The sequence below is a fragment of the Pelodiscus sinensis genome, chromosome 9 (assembly GCF_052426305.1).
Source record: "Pelodiscus sinensis isolate ZL-2025 chromosome 9, ASM5242630v1, whole genome shotgun sequence".
Lineage (NCBI taxonomy): Eukaryota > Metazoa > Chordata > Testudines > Trionychidae > Pelodiscus > Pelodiscus sinensis.
The window spans coordinates 67032911-67055945 of NC_143060.1; the positions used below are offsets into that span (position 1 = coordinate 67032911).

The 23035-nt window shown below is 67.7% G+C and overlaps 1 protein-coding gene across 12 annotated transcripts in view; it reads right to left on the bottom strand.

The window, feature by feature from the left end:
* Positions 1-23035, bottom strand: part of PDE4DIP (phosphodiesterase 4D interacting protein) — an 87844-nt gene that overhangs the window by 55104 nt on the left and 9705 nt on the right. For 6 of the 12 annotated variants that reach the window (XR_016350295.1, XR_016350296.1, XM_089780640.1 and 3 more), the window contains exon 1: positions 3149-4491. Coding sequence is in view for 10 of the 12 variants with exons in the window: in XM_089780640.1 (XP_089636766.1) it covers positions 3149-4291 (1143 nt within the window). In the remaining 2 variants the exon portion in view is untranslated. The other 6 variants (XM_089780641.1, XM_089780644.1, XM_089780643.1 and 3 more) reach the window with 5 other exon arrangements.

Here is a 23035-nt window from a genome sequence, read left to right on the forward strand (position 1 = left end):
CCCTCCTCTCATTTGCTCTCCCTCCATTCCTCTAAAATAAGCTACAGGGAACAGAAACGGAACCAACAAGCCTACAGCCAGCACTTTGCCTGGAGGCGGTATGCCTTCCTGCCCCAACTCCTGAAGTGTGTTCAATTTCAGCCCAGCCTCTCAGCGCTGGGAGGCTGGGCCCTGTGTGCTTGTATGCCAGCAGCAGGGTGGGGCACTGACCCGGATACACGCAATGCAAATCAACCACAGAGCAAGCGCTGCAGAGGCAGCACTGCATTCTGTCCTGGCTCGCCGGGGAAGTGCAGAGAGAAGCCAAGAACCACTGATGAGCGTGCTCGACCTCTGAAGGATGGAACAGCAAGAGCTGTGGGCTGAAGAGCAGAAAAAGGGGGGAAGGATTCTTAAGGCAACTCTGACAGCCAGAGATGACCCATCTTCTATGAGGAGGCTGTTAGCAAGAGCCAGGCTGCTAGGAAAGCAATGCAAGGAGCTCTGTGCATCTGAGCAACAAGGACCAAAGGTGGCCCAAATCATCGACCACCCCCATCTCAACCAGATGATACCAGCTAGCTGCTGCATCACAGGCACAGTTAGTGGTTAGAAAAAACAATAAGCGCTGGTTCTTCAGTCCCTCTGCATTCGTAGTTTTTAAGAGCGTAACATCCTGTCCCACATAAGAAACGTAAAAGGTTTAACACCGATCGTTTGCGCTGAGCTTTGGAACTTGGTCCAGGTGTAGTTCTCAGCAGGGACAAGGGCCTTTGCTTGGCTGAGAGCAATCACTTCTGAACAAGTGCCAGGGACAGCTGGAAAGGTTTTAATAAAGCTCTTTGCATTATGCTATCTGGGCACTGTTCTAGCTGACCTGACCACAGGGCCTTGAGCAGAGACAGAGGCAGCTGCAAGCATACCTTACAGGAGGCAGACTGTAGCTCTTTAGAGTTAGGGAGCTGGCAAGGCACGAGGAAAAGCATAAACTCGCTTTCCTCCTCAACAATAGCAGCAAAAATAGGATGTTTGCTTCCCGGAATTTTTTCTACATTGGTACTTTAAGTCCTCCCCCCACCCACCCCAAGTGCAGCTGCAGCAGAAGTGTGGACTGGCCACCTGCCTTTCATAACCACCATGTCGTCTAATCTTGTGGAGAGCAGGTTCACACAGAACACTGGAGAAGTCACTGGTGCTAATATTCCTACTGCTGTCGTGGGCGTCATCTCTGGACCTGCACAGTTTTCATGCTGTCCAGAAAATGCCAGTAACCAACCAGGCCTAAGGAGTCTTCTCTCTCAGAGCATCATGCTCCGAAGCATCATAACTGTCATGAACAAACCTAAAAAACCTGAGGTTCCAGGCAAAAACTAAAGCCAAGAAGCAAATCAGCCTCTTACGGCAACACAGCACCCTTGGCCAGCAGATTTCCATGCTACAATGCACGGTATCTGGCAGCTGAAGAGCTGTTTTCATACTGGGGCAAAAAGGGGAAAACCATTTGTAAACAAAACAATTTACTTTGCTGGCAACTGTCTGGCTTTCCATTTTTAGCATGAAAGTGACTTAGAGTGCGAGTAACAGCTTCCCCCTTCTGCCAGACCCAGCAGTGAAATCACTATGTGCCGGTGATAACATTTTGTTGCCATGGTAAGAAATGGGAGGCTGCAAACTGAACTCAATTCACTGCAGAAGCAGACATGTGACAGACCGGAGTTTAGAAAAAGCCTTAAGGAACTTGGAGAAGATGGTAAAACCCGAGAGAAAAATCAAAAGGTTTAAATCCGCCTAAAAATTAATGTTGGCTCCACTCTAGAAGATGTGCATCAAAGAAAAAGATCCTATACAAATGTCCCCAATAACGAAAAATGAGCAGAAACTAGACCAGAGCAGTAGAAAGTTTTTCATTGGGGCGCACCCCCCCCCCACCCCCTCCCCCCCACCATCACTCGGTGCCAGCAAATCTTCAAAAACAAGCTGCAAGTGGATTGGCAGGCTCAGCTCTGAATGTGTTGCTTTTTTTCCAGTTTATATTGCTCCAGAGCATAATTTCTAGCCTATCAATGAAGCCGTGTCAGAGCAGATCCAGAAAGAGTACACACCCCTGGAAAATGCCAGATGACAAAGAGATTCAGCAGTACTCATGGAATAAGAAACATATCCAATGGCTACTGTTGCCATAGGAACAAACAAGCATCTTTCCAGTCCCGGAGGCTAGCTGGCACATTAGACAGCACTAAGACTGCTAATGCGAATGCAATTAGACTGACATGGATAGTCCTGAATTGAGGTTGACTGAGGCTTTCTGCTCATTAACAAAAGAGGTAAAGTAATCACAGGTGTCATCTTCTGGCCACATACTAACCAGGATTTTGAAGCCTGGCAAAGCAGAGAAAATCCACAACTATATGTGAACTGAAATCTACACAGTGGGCAAGACTCCTGGAATTCCCCTGAAAGCCACAACTCACAGGACCATCATCATCTCATAGACTCATAGACTTTAAGGTCAGAAGGAACCATTATGATCATCTAGTCTGACCCCCTGCACAGTGCAGGCCACAGAATCTCACCCACCCCTCCTAGAATAATCCTCTCACCTATGTCTCAGATATTGAAGCCTTCAAATACTTTGAAGGCCCCAAGATGCAGAGAATCCTCCAGCTGTGATCTCTGTAGGTAACATACCAGGGTACCTCTGTGGGCTGCGTACAGTTGATGACTGATCCCGAGTGAAGATTAGGACTCTCTCTGAGGAGGGAAAACCCTGATACAGCAGAACAGAGCAGTTACAAAGGCCCAAACAGCACTTATAGTAGAAGAGGTCGCTGACAGCTTAGAAGATCCTGTTTAGTAGAACTCTTCAATTTAAATCAACTTAGACAACAGCAAGAGAAAATAAAGAAATGGTATTTGCTTGGTAGGAAAAGAGGCAAACCAAATCTCAGACCCACGCTAGTATAGAGCCCAGAGACGGAGGAGGAGAGAGAGAAACAGGGACACAAAACTGCAGAGGGCTCGCTTTTTCAGAGTATGAGGACGATACCTAGTGATGGGAAAGGAATGGACTGCAAGGAGGACACAGCTACCTATTTCTACACAGAAGCTACCCATATTCTGAAGCCACAGTGGTCTCAGAGCCAGTATGTTGTTACTGTTGCACACTGACCTCAACCTGTACCCGAAGTGGCAAATAATCTTCACAGAGATCGTCCCACAGCTCCTGCAGGTCAGACAGCTCCAAGGGGAAGGGCTTTGGGGCTGCACTGAGGAAGCCAGACCCAACATTCACGGAGCCAGGAAGAGCACTCCCGTCCCGCAGGTGATGGCTAGGCGTGGAGCATGGCAGGATGGACTTGACCAGAATAGGTAATCTGCTCCCTCTGGGACTCTGAACAGGCTTGTAGTCAAAAGCTTTGATCAGGCGGAGGGCTAGCTCCAGCCTATTCCCACTCAAGGAGGAGTTTGGAGTGGTGCCGCCATCTGAGCAAACATCCCACTTCCCACCCCCTTTCACGCCTTGGTCGGCTTCCTCATCCTTCTGTCGCGGAGGGCTGACCTCCACTGTCGTGTCCAAGGACTCAACTGAGGACCCAGGAGTCCCCTCCTCCATGCTTTCTTCTTCCACAGGCACCTGGGCACTAGCCAAGTCAGCAGCTCCAGGTTCACAGACGGAGGAGTCCTCATTGCATATGCTAGCTGACCACCTGGTGGAGGGCCCACAGGAGATACTCCTGGCCACCTTTCGTGGGACTTTGCAAATTGCTTCATAGTCGGCATCTGCAACACGCAGCACAGCACAGCCGTGGCACCGCCGTGGGCGGCTCCCCGCACCCTCCGAAGCGTGCCAGCTGGGCGGTTCGGGGGACTGCTCCTCATGTTCTGTCCAGCATTCCAATCCAGAATAGGCAAAGTCCTCCTGAAGGAGGGCCGTGTATCTGAGATCAGGCAGGCCAGATATGTCCACGGTGGCATCCCCACCAACTCTGTCCTCAGGGCCAGAGTCCTCGTTATTCCTCCGATACATGCTGGCAATGCAGAACTTGAGGCGATCTTTCTCCTGCAGCAGTTTCTGCAAGCGCTCGATGGAGAGGGCTTCGATGCGCGCGATGACCGTGTCGAAGCGGTAGATGCGGTCCAGCATGAACGCACACTTGCTGCAGGCAAACTCGGGTTTGCCATCTCGGCAGAGCTCCTTGCCCAGGACGTGGGAGAGCAGCACCTGCAAGTTGAGCTTGGTGGCTGTGTGGAAAATCCAGCGTCTCTGGTTGCCGTAGAGCTCCCGGGCACAAATCCGGCAGATCTCCCTCATCTTCCTCTCCAGCGCCCAGACCCACACTGGGTCTGCTGGGGCAGTCCTTGGAGACGTTCCTCACGCTCACTCAGTAATCTCCTGGGGGTGTTCCCTGGGAACCCCGACCCATGCAACCGCGAGGGAGCCCCTGACTCCACAGGCTGCCCCCCCGCTCTAGGGGACCCCCCTAGCCCCACAGGCTGCCCCCCCGCTCTAGGGGACCCCCTAGCCCCACAGGCTGCCCCCCGCTCTAGGGGACCCCCCTAGCCCCACAGGCTGCCCCCCCGCCCTAGGGGACCCCCCTAGCCCCACAGGCTGCACCCCCGCTCTAGGGGACCCCCTAGCCCCACAGGCTGCCCCCTGCTCTAGGGGACCCCCCCAGCCCCACAGGCTGCCCCCCTGCTCTAGGGGACCCCCCTAGCCCCACAGGCTGCACCCCCGCTCTAGGGGACCCCCTAGCCCCACAGGCTGCCCCCGCTCTAGGGGACCCCCTAGCCCCACAGGCTGCCCCCGCTCTAGGGGACCCCCCTAGCCCCACAGGCTGCCCCCCCACTCTAGGGGACCCCCCTAGCCCCACAGGCTGCCCCCCCGCCCTAGGGAACCCCCCCTAGCCCCACAGGCTGCCCCCCCCACCCTAAGGGCCCCCCCGTCAGGCTGGGCAGGCGCGCGAGGCAGGGACCCGCCACGACTCGTCCCGCCGCCCGCGAGGCGCCGCCTGACACTGAGGCGCTCTGATTACGGCTGGGTGCAAGATGGCTCCGCCGCGCATGCGCGCCCGGCCGAGCATTCTGGGAGTGGTAGTTTCCAGCCACCGCCTGGCAGCGCATGCGCACTCGGCCAGAGACATCCCCTCCACCCATCTGCAGCTGTCACGGAAGGTTCAGCCCAAGACCCAGGCAATAGCCTGGGCTGGCTGCAGTGCCCCGGTACCGCACTGCCCGAGTGCCGCAGTGCCGCTGGCTGCAGGGCCGCAGTGCCCCGGTACCGCACTGCCCGAGTGCCGCAGTGCCGCTGGCTGCAGGGCCGCAGTGCCCCGGTACCACACTGCCCGAGTGCCGCAGTGCCGCTAGCTGCAGGGCTGCAGTGCCCCAGTACCGCAGTGCCCGAGTGCCACAGTGCCGCTAGCTGCAGGGCTGCAGTGCCCCCCTGTTGCAAGCTGCAGTGGCACTGGCCCGGGCACCGCCTTGCACTTCCCGGCATGCCATGGCCTTGTTCTCTTTTTGCCTTGGCCTTGCACAACCCTGCAGTGCAGCCAGCCACACGTGCGCGCAGAGCAGGGCAAGGCACAGCCGTGGCCAGCTCACTCACCACTTCCAGGACTGGATTCTGCCCTCAGTTACCCTGGAGCAGTCAGACTTGGGTACCAGCGGCAGAGGCAGTGCCGGGCCCTGTCTTCGGGGGGTGAGACCCGATCCACGCCAAGCTGGGGGGATCTAAAGCGGCAGACTGGGGCGTGCACTTCACTCCAGGGTTTCCTGGGTGACACAGATCTGCCGCATTGCCTTGTCTTCCCCTCCACTCGTCCGTTCCCACAGGGCGGGTGTGTGGGTGGGTGAGTCCTTTGCTGCCTGACCACGCCTGCCAACGGTTCCCCCTCCAGAACACAGGGGCTTTTGGAGCGGGCCAGCCTTCCTCCTAGGACATCTCAGAACGCGCACCAGGCCTGGCCGCAGCGCAGCTACGGGAGTCACGGATGTGCCCTTCGCTACCACCGGGCCCCAGAGTTACAGCTCTGAGGGTTTGTCCGTCACAATGTGAGGCAGGAACTGCCAGCCAGGGCTCCGTCTAGTGGAGGCTCTGCCAGTAACCAGCCCAGCCACCTCAGCGGACGGTACAAAGACCCACGGGCAGGCCACGATGGCCTCGTTCGGCACAGGAAGTTTCTCGCCGTTATGTTCTGAAGCAGGAGAGCTTGTATCCTTTGCCCAGCGCATTTCAAGAGAGGTCTGGAGGCTGAAAGGAACCGCTCCAGTGGCCGTTATTTAATCACACTCAGCTCTGGGTCACAGAGAGATCCTGTGGCAGTGAGTTGCACAGGTTAACAGTGCAGTCTGTAAGACAGCGTATCCTCACGTAGGTTTAGTTTGCTGCCTTGGTTTCCCTGCATGCCCTTCAGCAAGACGCGCAGCTGAGGACAGAAAGGCTGGGTCCCTGAGAAGGGGGGAGGGGCAGGCGCTGCACTCTACTGGAAGGGGCGGTGCCCCAGGCAAACAGGGCAGGTTGGGGGCTCCCCCCCCAGCCTTTCTGCACTTCCTGGACCCCATCGCCCACTCTCTGCACAGCACATGAGACTTTGGCTAAGGTGCTTGGAGATCTAAAGAGGCGGGTGAGCGCCAGGCATGACGTCCCCGCAGGCAAACCAGGGCAAGAAAACAATTCTACCCCGCTGCCTGGCCCGCCCGGAGCAGGCAAACCCGGCGGCTGCTGCTCCCCTGAGCTCCCACAGGGACACGGCCCAGCTCAGCCGGAGCTGGTTCTCAGAACTCGCCCGGCAGGGCTAACATCAGCATGGGCCTGGGAGAAAGACCCCCAGACCCTGGCTCCTCCCCTGCCCCACACACCCTAGAGCCGCTCCAGTGCTGGCACTGGAACCCAGGGACTGGCCCAGCCCCACGCGGACCAGGGACACGCAGGGGGGCCTCCGACTGCCCCCTGCCCAGCTCCCCTCTTACCTGCACCTCCATTTCCCCGGGCCCCTCCAGCCGCTGCAGCAGGTTCTGCTTGTCCGCGGCCAGCAGCGCAATGAGCTGCCCTCTGGCGCTCAGCTCCCGGCTCAGCTCTTCAATCCGTCTGCAGGGAGAAGGAGGCTCGGTTGCCTCGGGACGAAGAGGAGACTCTGCTCGGGGCTCTGTGCCCCGGGCTGGGGCGCACACTCACCGCGCTGTCCACTCAGCACCCCCGCACATGGCTCCCCCCTGCCAGAGATCTGCGACCACTGCCCCCCACGGCCCGACTGAGGGAGGCCAACCCCCCATCCTGCAAGCGCCGTGCTGGGTCTCTGAGCCTCCCAGCTGGGCTGCTCCCTGGGCAAGGGGCCAGCAGCCAGGAAGCAGCTGAGCCGTCCCTGGAGTGCCCCGGCTACTCACTTGTCCTTGTGGGCCAGCGCAGCGCCCGGATCCCCACACGCAGCCTGGGCGCCTCCCTTCTCCTCTCTCCCAGGGAGCCCCTGCAGCTTCTCGGAGAGCTCCCGGCAGCGCCCCCTCTCCGCCTCCGCCAGGGCGGCCGCCTGCTCGGCCTCGCGCTTCGCCAGCCTGGCCTCCTGGGGACGGGACGCGCCGTGAGCCGGGCCAGGAGAAGCAGAGTGCCGGTGCCCCCGTGGCCTGCAGGCTTTGGGTGCAGGAGGCAGGACTGGGGCTACCGACCCGAGCTGCAGCAAGGCCCCCCAGGACACTGCACCGGGCGTGTGTGTGCATGTGGGGAACAGCGCCCTGGGGTCCCCGGACTCCCCTGAGCCCAGAGGAAACCCTCCCCCGCACCTACCCCAGCCAGAGCTCCGGGCCTTCCAGCCCGCAGCGCATGGGTGAGAGAGCCTGGCCTCCGGGGGGCTCTCTGTGGGGCCCTGGGCTCCGTGGTCCCCAAGCCCCAGGAGAAGGGCAGCTCCGCCCTCCGGCAGGACAGAGCCTGTCGATGCAACCTCCCCTCCCAGCGTGGGGCTCGGGGCCACCCCCATGGCTGAGCCCCTGGGTCTGGGGGAGGAACCAGCACTCCAGAGTGCGGGGGGTAGGGCAGAGCGTGGGCCAGGCCCCACCCCAGGCGAGACGCACAGCCCGGCCCCGTCACCTCCTGCAGGCGCTGGATCTTGTTCTCCAGCAGCTCAGCCACGTGCTCCGTCTCCTGCTGCCGCTCCTCCATCCGGCGCCGCAGCTCCGCCTCATTGCAGCTGCTCAGGCTCTCGGCCGCCGCCCTGCCGGACACGGGGCCGCCTGTCAGCACCGGGGAGCCCTGCACGGCCGCGGGGGCCAGGCTCTCCCTGCACCCACCTCCAGACACGGCCCCCACCTGTCAGCACCGGGGCAGCCCTGCACGGCCGCGGGGGCCAGGCTCTCCCTGCACCCACCTCCAGACACGGCCCCCGCCTGTCAGCACCGGAGCAGCCCTGCACGACCGCGGGGGCCAGGCTCTCCCTGCACCCACCTCCAGACACGGCCCCCGCCTGTCAGCACCGGAGCAGCCCTGCACGGCCGCGGGGGCCAGGCTCTCCCTGCACCCACCTCCAGACACGGCCCCCGCCTGTCAGCACCGGAGCAGCCCTGCACGGCCGCGGGGGCCAGGCTCTCCCTGCACCCACCTCCAGACACGGCCCCCGCCTGTCAGCACCGGAGCAGCCCTGCACGGCCACGGGGGCCAGGCTCTCCCTGCACCCACCTCCAGACACGGCCCCCGCCTGTCAGCGCCGGGGCAGCCCTGCACGGCCGCGGGGGCCCGGCTCTCCCTGCACCCACCTCCAGACACGGCCCCCGCCTGTCAGCACCGGAGCAGCCCTGCACGGCCGCGGGGGCCCGGCTCTCCCTGCACCCACCTCCAGACACGGCCCCCGCCTGTCAGCGCCGGGGCAGCCCTGCACGGCCGCGGGGGCCCGGCTCTCCCTGCACCCACCTCCAGACACGGCCCCCGCCTGTCAGCGCCGGGGCAGCCCTGCACGGCCGCGGGGGCCCGGCTCTCCCTGCACCCACCTCCAGACACGGCCCCCGCCTGTCAGCGCCGGGGCAGCCCTGAACAGCCGCGGGGGCCCGGCTCTCCCTGCACCCACCTCCAGACACGGCCCCCGCCTGTCAGCGCCGGGGCAGCCCTGCACGGCCGCGGGGGCCAGGCTCTCCCTGCACCCACCTCCAGACACGGCTCCCGCCTGTCAGCGCCGGGGCAGCCCTGCACGGCCGCGGGGGCCAGGCTCTCCCTGCACCCACCTCCAGACACGGCCCCCGCCTGTCAGCACCGGAGCAGCCCTGCACGACCGCGGGGGCCAGGCTCTCCCTGCACCCACCTCCAGACACGGCCCCCGCCTGTCAGCACCGGAGCAGCCCTGCACGGCCGCGGGGGCCAGGCTCTCCCTGCACCCACCTCCAGACACGGCCCCCGCCTGTCAGCGCCGGGGCAGCCCTGAACAGCCGCGGGGGCCCGGCTCTCCCTGCACCCACCTCCAGACACGGCCCCCGCCTGTCAGCGCCGGGGCAGCCCTGCATGACCGCGGGGGTTGGGCGGGGGTCAGGCTCTCCCCAGAGCCGCCGGGCAGGACCCGAAAAAGGGCTCAAGCTCCCCCCGCACGGCTCCAAGCAACCCCGGCAGCGCTAGTCATGTGGGAAGAGCGAGCGTGGCCCAGGCTGCACTAGGGCCGGTCCCCAGCACACAGCGAGAGACAGAGCCTGGATCTCACCCCCCCGCGGCCGGGAGCCAGGGCAGACCCCGGGCAGCATACCAGCCCTCTGCTGTGCCACCCTCCCCCGCAGCGAGGCACCAGCAAGCTGTCGGGTGAAGAGCAGGGGCAGGACCCAAGGCTCCTGCGCACCGGAGGGGCACGTTCCCCAGGGCTCTGCTGCTGCTGCGCCTGGGAGAGGCGGTTCTGGTCGGGGGGCAGCCCCCCAGGTGCTGTGGCTGCCGGGCTCTCCAACTCTCCCTGCCTTCCAGCGAGGGTCCCCTTCCCAGTGCAGCGCTGAGGCCTCCCCGCCCCGGCCAGGGGCATGGCCAGCTGCCAGGGAATCCGCGCAAGCCCTCTGGCGCGGGGACCACCCGCCATCCTGGCTGGCCCCGCACGAGCTCTCGGGGTGCTCCTGGGCTTCCAGCCAGCGCCCTGGCCCGGCCTGGGCACAAACGGTGCAGCTAGTGCCATGCAGGGGGGCATCTGGCTGGGCGCCAGGCCTGGGCTGCCCCCTCCTGGCCCTGTCTGTGAGCGCGGCCCAGCAGGGGGGCCAGACGCTGCCCTGACTGGGGGGAGGGAGGTTGGGACAAAGGAAGGACGTGGGGGGAGGAAGAGTTGGTCTGGGGCTGGAAACATGATGGAGACGCCTTGGGAGGGGGCTGGAGACTAGGGGCTCAGGCACCCGCCTTACGGGGCCTGGGGCGTCCTGGCCCCCTCCTGTGGCCACAGCACGTCTGTCTGGGCTGTTCTGGAAACGCAAGAAACCCCTCTGCTCTGCTGGCGGGTGGAGACTGTTCTGGCTGCTCCGGGGTGCAGGGTCGGGGTCCCCGACGCGCCGTCACACTGGTGTCAGGAGTGGGATGCCCTGCACCCTGTGGGCGGAGCGGCCAGCAGCGAGTGCCGAGGCGCAGTGGAAGCAAGGGGCTTAGAGCCAGGCGTGCGGGAGGCAGAGCGAAGCGGTTCCTGGGAATCGTGGCCGCTGCAGCACTAGACCGGTGAGTCTGCACCGAGGGGACCGGCGGGGAGATGCCTGCGCCCGACTCCCGAGGGCAGAGCTGGTGGGGCTGTGCAGAGAGAGGGGCCTGCCCGTGGGGAAAGCGAGTGACCCATCCGGGGGCCTGGCTCCTGCCCCAGCGGGGAGCAGCCAGACACCCCCGGGAGCGTCTCAGGCTCTCAGACCGGAGGGGGGCTGGAGCCCCCAGAGAGACGCGGTGCCACCAGGCCAAGCCCCGGCAGCCGCGGTCCATCCAGGGCGGGTCCAGCCCGGCAGAGCTGCGGCTAAAGGAACCAGAGGGGCGCCGGGAGCGAGAGACGCAGCGGCAGCAGGAGCGGGCTATGAGAGAGAAGCCGAGAGGCCCGGCTGTGGCGAGTGGGGAGGACCCCAGGGGGCCCAGGGCCCAGACGCTTGGCCTGGTGGACACCGCGTCTCTCTGGCGGGCTCCGTCCCTCCCCCCAGTCAGGGCAGGGTCTGGCCCCCCTGCTGGGCCAGGAGGGGGCAGCCCAAGCCTAGGTGCCCCCTCCATCGCACTAGCCAGCGGCCTCCCCTTTCCCCTGCTCCGCCCAGACCCCTTTCTTCCGGGGCTGGCCGGTGTCTGTACGTGCAGCACCGTGCGCGGCCGCCAACGCAATACGAATTCAGCGGGGACACGAGGGGTCCCGCTCTCGGCCTGGCTCGGGACTCACAGGCTGGTTGTCCCCTGGCCGCCCCTCCCGCCGGCCGGCAGCCGGACAGACTCCGGGGCCGCAGCGCGGGGCGGGGCGGGTCGTGGAGGGGTCCTGCGAGCAGCCCCTCGCCCCTAGTCCTGCTTCCAGGGCTTCTGTGCCGCTGGCTTTCCCTTGGAAACGCCAAGGCCGGTGGCGTCGGGGGGGCACGTGCTGAGACGCGCGGGATCCCGGCCTGTTTGCAAACAGACGCTGCTCTGGCCCCTGGGCGGCGGGCGAGGCCTCTCCCTGCCCTCTGCGGGCAGGCGGGGCCCGGTTATTTTTAGTTCACAAACAGCTGCGCTTCTGGCCCTGCGGCTCGGGTGTCAAACACGCTCAGCCCCCAGGCCAGCGCCTCCCTGAGCCGCACGGCACACGCCCGCCTGCCCGCCACTGGCAGCGCGGGGGCTCGGGAGCGAGTCCGGGGGGCTCGGAGCCCCAGCTCCTGCAGTAGGGCTGGGGGCTACTAGCTCCAACCCTAACCCTGCCCCAGCCCCTTTGCCATCCCTGCCCTGAGGCCCCCCTGCTCTGAGCCCCCCACTGCTCGCCCCCCGCTCCCTTTACCCGGCTCAGGCGGGGTGAGATGCGGGAGAGGCTCTGGCTGGGTTGCGGGCTCCAGTGGGGGGAGAAAGGAGGGGTTCAGGGTGTGGGTGGGGGCTCTGGGCTGAGGCGGGGGTGTGAGGTGAGGCTCTGGGAGGGAGTCTGGGTGCAGAGGGTTGAACAGAACCGGCCCCAGAACCGAGCCTGGGGGCAGCCCGCAAGACACCGTCCGCCAGCCTGACATGGAGCCGTGGATCACGGCTGGGCCGACCGTCCCGCCAGCTTCCCATCCGCCTCCCAGTCCATTTCTCCAGCCCAGCCTCCCGTAGCTTGTGGCAGATGCCTGGGGAGCCCGGAGCGAAAGCCTTGCTAAAGTCCAAGATCACCTGCCCTGCCTTGCCATGTCCACAGAGCCACGCCCCGCGCCAGAGAAGGCGTCAGATTGGTCAGGCCTGCCCTGCCTTGCCATGTCCACAGAGCCACGCCCCGCGCCAGAGAAGGCATCAGATTGGTCAGGCCTGCCCTGCCTTGCCACGTCCACAGAGCCACGCCCCGCGCCAGAGAAGGCGTCAGATTGGCCAGGCCTGCCCTGCCTTGCCATGTCCACAGAGCCACGCCCCGTGCCAGAGAAGGCGTCAGATTGGCCAGGCCTGCCCTGCCTTGCCACGTCCACAGAGCCATGCCCCGCGCCAGAGAAGGCATCCGATTGGTCAGGCCTGCCCTGCCTTGCCACGTCCACAGAGCCACGCCCCGCGCCAGAGAAGGCATCAGATTGGTCAGGCCTGCCCTGCCTTGCCACGTCCACAGAGCCACGGCCCACACCAGAGAAGGCGTCAGATTGGCCAGGCCTGCCCTGCCTTGCCACGTCCACAGAGCCACGCCCCACACCAGAGAAGGCGTCAGATTGGTCAGGCCTGCCCTGCCTTGCCACGTCCACAGAGCCACGCCCCACACCAGAGAAGGCGTCAGATTGGTCAGGCCTGCCCTGCCTTGCCACGTCCACAGAGCCACGCCCCGCACCAGAGAAGGCATCAGATTGGTCAGGCCTGCCCTGCCTTGCCACGTCCACAGAGCCACGCCCCGCGCCAGAGAAGGCGTCAGATTGGCCAGGCCTGCCCTGCCACGTTGACTGTTCCCGATCACCTTCCCCTCCTCCTGGCATAGCACACAGGGCCTTGAACACCTGTGCCAGGATTTCGCCGTGGCTGAGGCGAGGCTGACTGGTCTGTCGTTCCCCGGATTCTCCCCTCCCGCTAACGCCGGGCACCACGTCTGCGTTTCCCCGTCGCCCGGGACCCCCGCGGGCACCGCGAGCTCTCCGACGGCTCTGCGAACCCCCCAGCCACCTCCGCCGCACCCTCGGGTGCATGGGACGGGCGCCTGTCCAGCTTTTCTTGCTAGCCCGTAACCTGTTCTCTGTGTGCCGAGGGCTGCCCCCTCCCGCATCCCGGACCGCTCGTGCAGCAGGCTGGGACTTGCCTCGGCTGGCGGCCCAGCAGGAGCCGGGTTCGCCTGCGACTGGACGCACGGCAGAGCGCACGGAGTCCTGCAGCCCGCGGGGAGCAGGCGGCCTTGCAGACGTACCCACGAGAGCTCCTGCCACCCCGGCGGGGCTGTGCCTCTCCCCATGCTGCAGGACCCAGCGCTGGCTTTAGGCCTTGCCGGGGGAGACGAAAAGCACCGCGGACGTCAGCTTCTCCCCCCCCCGTCTGTCACTCGCTGGCCTCCCGCCTCCCTCTCCCCCAGGGCGAGGAGCGAAGGGAAGAGCCCACCCCCGGCCAGGGTAGGGCAGCCGGGAGCTTCACCTGCTACCAGCCTGGGCTAGTGGGAGCGGCCCTTTGGCTAGCAGCCCCTGCTCCGGGTCACAGCCTGAGAGCCGGCCCACACGTGGCGAACAAGGGGTTAAGGTGAAAAGAGGCGGGGGGGGTGTTTAGGGAGGCGCCCCAGGGATCAGCCATTTGACACCTGCTTTGAGCTGGGGGGGCGCCAGATGGCACTGACAAGGACAGCGCAGAGGCTAGAAACACCAGCTGGCGATGGGGGCAGATTGGCTGCCGCAGGGCAGCTAGTGCGTGTAGGGCGGGGGGCAACCTCTCCTGGGCCGGGGGCCCCGACCCACGGGAAACCGGCCAGGGGCCGCACACGAGCAGCTAGCAAAGCCCCTCCCCAAGTCCCCCTCCCACAACAGAGCCTGGGGGTCCGGGCTAGTGGAGTGTGCGTGCGCCGGCCCCACAGCCGCGCCTCTCCCTGCTGGGGCGGAGGGGGACCCCCTCTGAGCGGCAGGAGGCCGGCCCCACTGGCTCGCACCCTGGAACAGCCCTTCCGGCCCCCTCGGCCAGCGCCAAGCCCAGGACAACGGGGAGGGCTCTGAGCAGCGGCACCCGGATCCCTTCCGCTGGGCCCTCTCCCCCAGCAGTGAAGGGCCTGGGGGCCAGGGCCAAGCCCAGTGGTGGCTGAGCGAGCCGAGGGGAGCACAAGGCCCTGCCCCACAGCTGGGGGCTGCACCACGGCCGTAGCTGGGTTTCCCAACCGCCAGACCCCGGCACTGCCCCGCCTGCCAGGGCAGGGCGACCCCCAGACACACCCCGTGTCCTCGCCAGGCCGGTGGGCGCCTGGGGACAGGCCGGGGGGCGCCTGGGGACAGGCCGGTGGGCGCCTGGGGACAGGCCGGGGGGCGCGTGGGGACAGGCTGGGGGGCACCTGGGGACAGGCTGGGGGGCACCTGGGGACAGGCCGGTGGGCGCCTGGGGACAGGCCGGGGGGCGCCTGGGGACAGGCCGGGGGGCACCTGGGGACAGGCCGGGGGGCGCCTGGGGACAGGCTGGGGGGCCGGCTGCTGCCAAGCGGGGCGGAGAGTCGGCTGGTGGACGGGCTCGCGGCAGGGCCACAAGGATGCGCCAGCTGCCCACGGACAGCGCCACTTACCACGCCTGATCTAGGGCCTGCTGCTTCTCCTGGAGCTCCCGCTTCAGACTCTCCACTGTCACCTTCAGCTCGATGTTCTGGCAGGAGGAACAGACGGGAGTCACCCCCACGCCCCAGTGCCCTTGGGCCTGCCCCGAGCCCCAGCACCCAGCCCTGCCGGCTGAGCCCTTCACATGGTTCCACCCCCCGGCCCCGCACAGCCGGGTCGCCAGCAGTGCACAGGGCTCTGAAGTGTCTCAGCCTTTGTGACCAGCTCTCAGAAGCCAGGTGCCTGGAGAGGAGTCTCTCGGTGGCCCGACACAGCCACTGGGCGCCTGTAACGCCCGACACAGCCACTGGGCGCCTGTAACGCCCGACACAGCTGCTGGGCGCCTGTAACACCCGACACAGCCGCTGGGCACCTGTAATGCCCGACACAGCCGTTGGGTGCCTGTAACGCCCGACACAGCCGCTGGGCGCTTGTAATGCCCGGCACAGCCGCTAGACGCCTGTAACACCCAGCACAGCTGCTGGGCACAGCCGCCAGGCGCTTGTAATGCCCGGCACAGCCACTAGGCGCCTGTAATGCCCGGCACAGCCGCTAGGCGCATGTAACGCCCGGCACAGCCGCTAGGCGCATGTAACGCCCGGCACAGCCGCTGGGCGCCTGTTACAAAGCACCCTTCTCTTCCTGGCTGCTCCCATGTAGGCTGCTTTGGGGGTTGTTCAAATGCAGCAATCCCCAAACGCCGACTTTCCTAACGGTCTGGCTCACTCTCCAAGGCAGAGGGGTGGGTGTGTGCCGGGGGGGTGTCACGTGCCATGGGGTGCAGAGGGGTGGGTGTGTGCCGGGGGGGTGTCACGTGCCATGGGGTGCAGAGGGGTGGGTGCGTGCCGGGGCATGGGGGGGAGGGCGTGTGCTAGGGGCGCTGACAACGGGGTGACGATCCGGAGGGCTCAGGCCGCCTGGCTGCACGTTGGGAGCTCGGGGGGCCCGGGAGACCTGTCGGGGGGCGTGGCTGCTGTCAGCCAGGGCGCGGCCCCGTGCCCATAGGTGGCTGCTGAGCCAGAGCAGCGCGGCGCCTGCCCCCAGCCCGGCCCCCCAGCACTGGCAGCGCCGCGGGCCTACGTCTGGGCCGCTATTGGCCGGCTTAGCGGAGGGCCCCCCCCGGCCGCTCCCTGACAGCAGGGTCTAAATGTAGTGGCGCTGCTCAGCCCAGCGACTCCCGGCGGCGCCCCAGGCAGCGCGAGACGAACTCGCGCACAAACCATCCCCGGCCAGCGCCCCGCAGCCCCCCAGTCGCGGGGCCAGGGAGGGTGTAAAGCGCCCCCAGCGGCCCCCGAGTCTCACCCCCGGCCACTCGCTGACCCCCTCCCCCGACGCCTCCCTGCTGCACTTGGCCCGGGGCGCATGGGGCCAGCGAGGAATGGGGGGGCTGACCCAGCCCAGCCTCCCCACACGCGCCCTCCGGCTTCAGGCAGTGCCAGGGCCAGGCTGCCCTGCACAGGGGCATGGGGGTGCTACGGGAGCATCAGGGGGTCCAGACTCTCCCCACTGACCCCCTTGTGCCCCCACTCCTGGGCCCTTCCCCCCCAAGGGGCACTAGCAGAGTATGTGTGGGCTCCCTCCGACCGGCCTACCCGGCCCCCACCGAACCGTGCTCCACGCCCGACAGTCCAGCGGCCCCCGAGCGCCTCCTGCCGCAAAGCCAGGCCGGCCGAGTCCCTGCCGCCGCGGCGAGCTGCCCTCAGGTCTCTGCTCGGGGCCCTGGGCCGTGGGGCGGCGGTCCGGTCAGGTTTGGCAAATGGCCGCTTTCCCGCAGGAGCCGCTGACATCGGTAGGCAAGCGGGGCCCGGCCACGGCCACCTCGGCACAGGCAGGCACCGCGGGGGGGAGCCGTGCGGCGTGAAAAGCCCCACATTGCCACGCGTATTGCACGGCAGAACACTGTGTCGCACGGCCACGACTCCCGGGGCCCCCCGGCAGGACTCCCCGGCACAAGGGCCCCCTGGCCCCGGAGCCTGCACGCTGGGCTTGGCCAGGTGCCGGGAGGCCTCCGAACACCAGACAGCCCTGGGCCCACAGCACAGCCCAGCTCCCACCACGCCCGGCCCTGGGCACCGCGCCAGCCGCCCAGTTCTGCGCCTGCCCTGATCTATTTATAACAGCAGCACCGGGGGACAGCAGGAGGCCCCTGGCCATTGGCTGCCAGCGCCTGGCCCGTTCCCACGTGGGAGCCAGAGCTGTCAGCACCTTGCTGGGGTCTCTCGCACCGCAGTGCGTCTGGGCTCGTGTGCGGGGACGCATGTGAAAACAAGTGTGCAAGGGTGTGAGGGCAGTGAAGTGTGCAAAGACGCAAGGCAGGGTTTGTGTGCACAGGCGTGCAAACAGGCAGGAGTGTGCGGATGCATGAGCGAAGGCAGCTGTGTGTGTCTGAATGCACGTAGGCCTTTGCACGCACTCGAACGCACCCGCACGAGAGGCACACGTGTGTACGGCTCCTCGCACGTGTGTGTGAAATCGGAGTGACTGCAGCCGGGCACAGTGCGGAGCGTGCTGGCCGCGCGGGAGCCTCTGGGCTCTCTCCCCTCTCCCCGGGACTCCCCCGTCCCTGGGCTGAGGTTTGCCAGCCCTGGGGCAAGGCCAGGGCCAGGGAAGCCGAGTGGCTCCCCCACGGCCAGCAGGAAACGGTGCCTTGCCCACGCCGCAGGGAGCCCGTCCTGCAGCGGACGCCGGCTCCGGGGCTGTGGGAGAGGCGGGGAGGCGGCCCCAGGCTACTGCACCCCGACGGGAGGGTCCCCGTGGCGTCCCCGGGGGCGGCTCTGCCCCTGCCCCGGTGGGTTCAAAGGGACAGACGACACAGCCGCCCCTCCGAGCCCTGCCCAGGCCGCGGCGCCCGAGGGCCTCGCCCCGGCTCCGGAGGGCTGGGACCCACAGGGAGCTCGCTTTGCGCCCCAAAGCCCGGCGGCAGCCCCCTTCCCAGCCCCTGGGAGCGCCGGCGACAGAATCAGTGGGGTGAGAGCCCTGGACAGAGGCCCCCCGGCCGCGGCTCACCCGCGCGTGGACGTCCTCCCGGCTGGCCGCGTGCTTCTGCTGCACCCGCTCCTCCAGGAAGTAGATGCGCAGCTTGAGGCTGAAGTTCTCCTTCTTCAGGTCGTTGAGGTGCTGGGACAGAGTGCGGCAGCCGTTAGCCATGGCGGGGGCATCGCCGCCCTCCCGCGGGGCCGGGGCGCGCGAGCCAGGCCTGGCGGCTCCGGAGCCACGGCGGGGCTGCAGCTCCACTGGGGCCGGCCCCGCACCCTGTTCCTTTTTTACCTCCCCGACAGCTGTGGGCCCGTCCTGCAGGACAGACACAAGTGGTGAAACCCGAGCCGCCGGGGGCCGGGCCTGGCCAACGCAGCGCCCGGAGGGGGAGGGCAGGGGGAACAGGGGAGGGAGGGCTCCCCACGGGTCCCTCCTCCCCGCCCCCGGCCAGCACCCGCCAGCGGGACCTCCTGGGGTCTCCCCATCGCTAGGGCCGGGGGGGGACGTACCCCTCTGCAGCGCTAGGGCCGGGGGGGGACGTACCCCTCTGCAGCGCTAGGGCCGGGGGGGACGTACCCCTCTGCAGCGCTAGGGCCGGGGGGGGACGTACCCCTCTGCAGCGCTAGGGCCGGGGGGGGACGTACCCCTCTGCAGCGCTAGGGCCGGGGGGGGACGTACCCCTCTGCGGCGCTAGGGCCGGGGGGGGACGTACCCCTCTGCGGCGCTAGGGCCGGGGGGGGACGTACCCCTCTGCAGCGCTAGGGCCGGGGGGGGACGTACCCCTCTGCGGCGCTAGGGCCGGGGGGGGGACGTACCCCTCTGCAGCGCTAGGGCCGGGGGGGACGTACCCCTCTGCGGCGCTAGGGCCGGGGGGGGGGACGTACCCCTCTGCGGCGCTAGGGCCGGGGGGGGACGTACGCCTCTGCGGCGCTAGGGCCGGGGGGGGGGGGACGTACCCCTCTGCGGCGCTAAGGCCGGGGGGGGACGTACCCCTCTGCAGCGCTAGGGCCGGGGGGGGGGACGTACCCCTCTGCGGCGCTAGGGCCAGGGGGGGCGGGACGGCCCCTCTCCCGCCCAGCCCCGAACATCCCGCCGCACTTGGCCCGGGCGCACTTACCCTCTCGAAGTCGCGCAGGGTTTGGGGCTGCGCCCCAGGGCCCGTCTCCAGGGCCGGCAGGGGGGGGCTGTGCTCGAGGCCCCGCAGGCTCTCAGCTGGCGCCAGGGGGTGGCCCATCTCCAAGTCTCCCCGTGTCGGCGTCTGCCTCCGGGGGTCCTCCCGGGAGGCGCCTCCAGCCCCCTGCTGCGGGGCATGGTAGAGAGCTGGAAAGGGAGCGCAGAGGAAACGTGGCTCAGGGGCGCGGCAGAGCCACGCATGCCCACGGCCAGCAACGCCGGATCCCCGTGGAGCCCCTGCCGCCGGGTCAGCGAACTGGCCATTGCCGGAGGGGCGCGCTGCTGAGCGGGCTGCCGCCATTCCCCGCCACGGCCACGGGACGCTCAGAGCCACGGCCCAACCACAGCGCGAGGCTGCCACGGCAAACTATGGAAACGCAGCAGTAAGGCCCCGGCTCCCTGGCCCCTCGGCGAAGGGCTCGGGGAGCCGGGTTCCTGGGCGCCGTGTCCGTCCGACGCCCCGCGCAGATCCCCCACTCGCAGCCTCCGGGGCATTTCCAGGCCTGCTTTCCCTGAGCCCGGGCTGCCGCTGCCACGCTCTTCCAGCCACGTGCGGTGAGGCTAGCACCATGGCCGGACCCAGAACAGGGTCTCGTGGGTCGCCGGCTGTTCCCGAACCTGCTCCGGGCTGGGGCTTTCGCGCAGGCCAGCGGCGCTCAACTGCCACAGCAGCCCCTGCCCACCGCTGCGCAGCGCGATGCCACGGACAGCAGGCCCCAAAGCACCGGGTGCCTGGGAGGGGCCACATGAGAGCTGGTTGAAGGGGCCCCCCCGCTTGTTGTGGGGGGCCCAGCGAAGTTCTCAGGGCTGTGGGCTGGCTGCAGGGTGCCGTGCCAGACGTGGCTGCAGCTCCCCTGGCCTTTCACGCATGGATCGGTGGCCACAACGCGTCAGCAGGCCTAGTGGTTACAGGCAGAGTGCGCTGGTGCTGGAAAGGGGCAGATGTGGCTGTCGAGAGGCTGGCCTCGCTCCCGGGGGGCTGCTGGGGTGGCACTGGGCCTGCTCCCTCCCTAGCCGGAGAGAGACCAGACCAGAACCTCCCTGTCAGCCCTCCCCGGGTCACGCCCGAAGTCTGGGGGGGCAGAAAATTGTGCCCCACTCTCTCCAGCCCTGTGCCAGCAGCAGCCTCCCGCCCGTGGGGGGGGAGTGGCGGACGGGCTGCAGCCCCTCCCCCGGTGCAGACATGAGGAGGGAGGAGGGGTCTGAACGCAGCGGGGGGGGGGCGAGGGAGGCGCGAGGAATGCACCAGGCTCTATAAATAGCCAGGGGCAGCCCTGTGGGGGGGCGGGGCGCAGCGTGCGAGGGCTCCGGAGTAATGGGAATTGGCTAGACCCGGTGGGGCCGCCTGGGGGAGCCAGCCGCATGATCCCAAAGGCAGGCCGATCCAGCCAGCCCCAGGGCGCCGGGGAGAGCTGACCGGGGGCCTGTGGGGCTGGGCGGGGGGTGCATGGGCGCCCGAGGGGGGGGGGCAAGAGCACGGATCCGAGGCACCCGGGCCACCTGTGTGCGCTGTACCTGTCAGGGGACCAGCTCCGGGCCCCGGCTCCATCCCCTGGGCCTGGCAGTCAGCCCTGCAGAGAAGGACACGGGGGTGAGGTCACTAGGCAGGCAAAGGGGCCAGGCCAGGGGAGAGCCCCCCCCTTTTACACAGTGCCCCATGGCCCTCCCCCACCCAGCCAGACCACAGACCCAGAGAGCACCGCCGATCCGGCCCCCGCCAGACCCTCCCGAGGGGCCACACGGTGCCCCCCCCCCGCACCGCCAACCCAGCCCCCGCCAGACCCTCCCGAGGGGCCACACGGTGCCCCCCCCCGCACCGCCAACCCAGCCCCCGCCAGACCCTCCCGAGGGGCCACACGGTGCCCCCCCCGCACCGCCGACCCGGCCCCTGCCAGACCCTCCCGAGGGGCCACGCGGTGCCCCCCCCACACCGCCGATCCGGCCCCCGCCAGACCCTCCCGAGGGGCCACGCGGTGCCCCCCCCCCCGCACCGCCGACCCGGCCCCCGCCAGACCCTCCCGAGGGGCCACACGGTGCCCCCCCCGCACCGCCAACCCGGCCCCCGCCAGACCCTCTCGAGGGGCCACGCGGTGCCCCCCCCCCGCACCGCCGACCCAGCCCCCGCCAGATCCTCCCGAGGGGCCACACGGTGCCCTCCCCCCGCACCGCCAACCCGGCCCCCGCCAGACCCTCCTGAGGGGCCACACGGTGCCCCCCCCGCACCGCCGACCCGGCCCCCGCCAGACCCTCCCGAGGGGCCACATGGTGCCCCCCCCCGCACCGCCGATCCGGCCCCCGCCAGACCCTCCCGAGGGGCCACACGGTGCCCCCCCCGCACCGCCGACCCGGCCCCCGCCAGACTCTCCCGAGGGGCCACATGGTGCCCCCCCCCCGCACCGCCGACCCGGCCCCCGCCAGACCCTCCCGAGGGGCCACACGGTGCCCCCCCCGCACTGCCGATCCAGCCCCCGCCAGACCCTCCTGAGGGGCCACAAGGTGCCCCCCCCGCACCGCCGACCCGGCCCCCGCCAGACCCTCCTGAGGGGCCACACGGTGCCCCCCCCCCGCACTGCCGATCCAGCCCCCGCCAGACCCTCCTGAGGGGCCACAAGGTGCCCCCCCCGCACCGCCGACCCGGCCCCCGCCAGACCCTCCCGAGGGGCCACACGGTGCCCCCCCCGCACCGCCAACCCGGCCCCCGCCAGACCCTCCCGAGGGGCCACACGGTGCCCCCCCCGCACCGCCGACCCGGCCCCCGCCAGACCCTCCCGAGGGGCCACACGGTGGCCGGATCGGCGGTGCGGGAGGGGGCACTGGAGGTGCGGGGGGGGCTGCCCTGGCGGCAAGAGCCCGCGTGGCAGGAGGGGCGGGTGGGGCGGACGCGGTCCCAGTGCGCACGGCTGGCCGGGGCAGCGCCTCGGGAACCAGACCCTTGTGAAAGAGCCAGCTCCGTGTGAGAAACAAGCAGCCCTTTCACACACCCGCCCCGGCTCCGCCTGCCGTGGCCTTGCAGCCCTCCAGCCTCCGCGAGGGGCAGAAAGGCAATTGTGGGGGGCTCACTGCCCCACGGCGCCAGAGCCTCTCCCCCGGGCCCGAGCCAAGGCGGCTGCTCCGGCCGGGCTCAGCGTCCCTCTGCACAGCCGTGAGCGACTCTGCACGGCGGGGAGCCCCGGCCCCGCACCCCCAGCCATTGGGGGCTCTGAGCCGGCCAGCCGAGGGGAAGGTGTTACTGGCCCTCAGGGCCAGGGCACAGCGCAGGGCCGATGGGAGCCCCATTCCTCTGAGGGGCAGGGGGCTCCCGGGCCCTGAACCCCCCGTTCCTGCTCTGTCTGCTCTCCTCATCCTCCCCAGCCGAGACCGACCCCCTCCTGGCACCTGGGCCCTGGGCCCCCAGGCGGCTCCACCCCCGGCTTTGTTCACATTCCTCCGCCTAGCCCGGGGGTCAGGCTGCTGGGCCGTGCCTACGTGTCCCCCCAGGGACCATCCCCCTGGGCCTGCACACAGACACAGAGTCGCTGCACACCCAGCACAACACGGCAACCAGTGACTGCCCAGCCAGGGTGGATCCAGGCCAGCCCCCCCACGACGCCACAGCAGGGCAATGGGGAACAACGGTCCCACTCCTGTTTTCCATCCAGCTGCAGAATAAATGTTGTTCTGTGCACCGAGGCACGTGTGGCTGTGCACCACCCATAGAAACACAGGCTGCCGGCGCTCTGCTAATCAGCCGGGTGGCAACTGAATCTCTCCTGGGCAGCCGCCCATACACAGTGTAACGGTGCATCGGGGTCCCCCGACCCTGCACCCCGTCCTCAGCCAGTGGGACACAGAGGGGTTATTGCTGCTCCGAGGTACAGCGCACCATAGCACCGATGCAGGCGTGAGAGGACGGGCCGACAGCCCTCGTTCCCTTGGGGGAAGGGATCACAGGCCCCTGAGCCCCCGACACTAGTAAGTCTGCTCCCTCCAGGCTTCCCCACGCTCCGACTGCCCCCTCCCTGCTCAGGTGAGAACCGCTTGGGCCATGGTCTAGGGGACATGAGGGCCCGGGCAGTGCTTACAGACG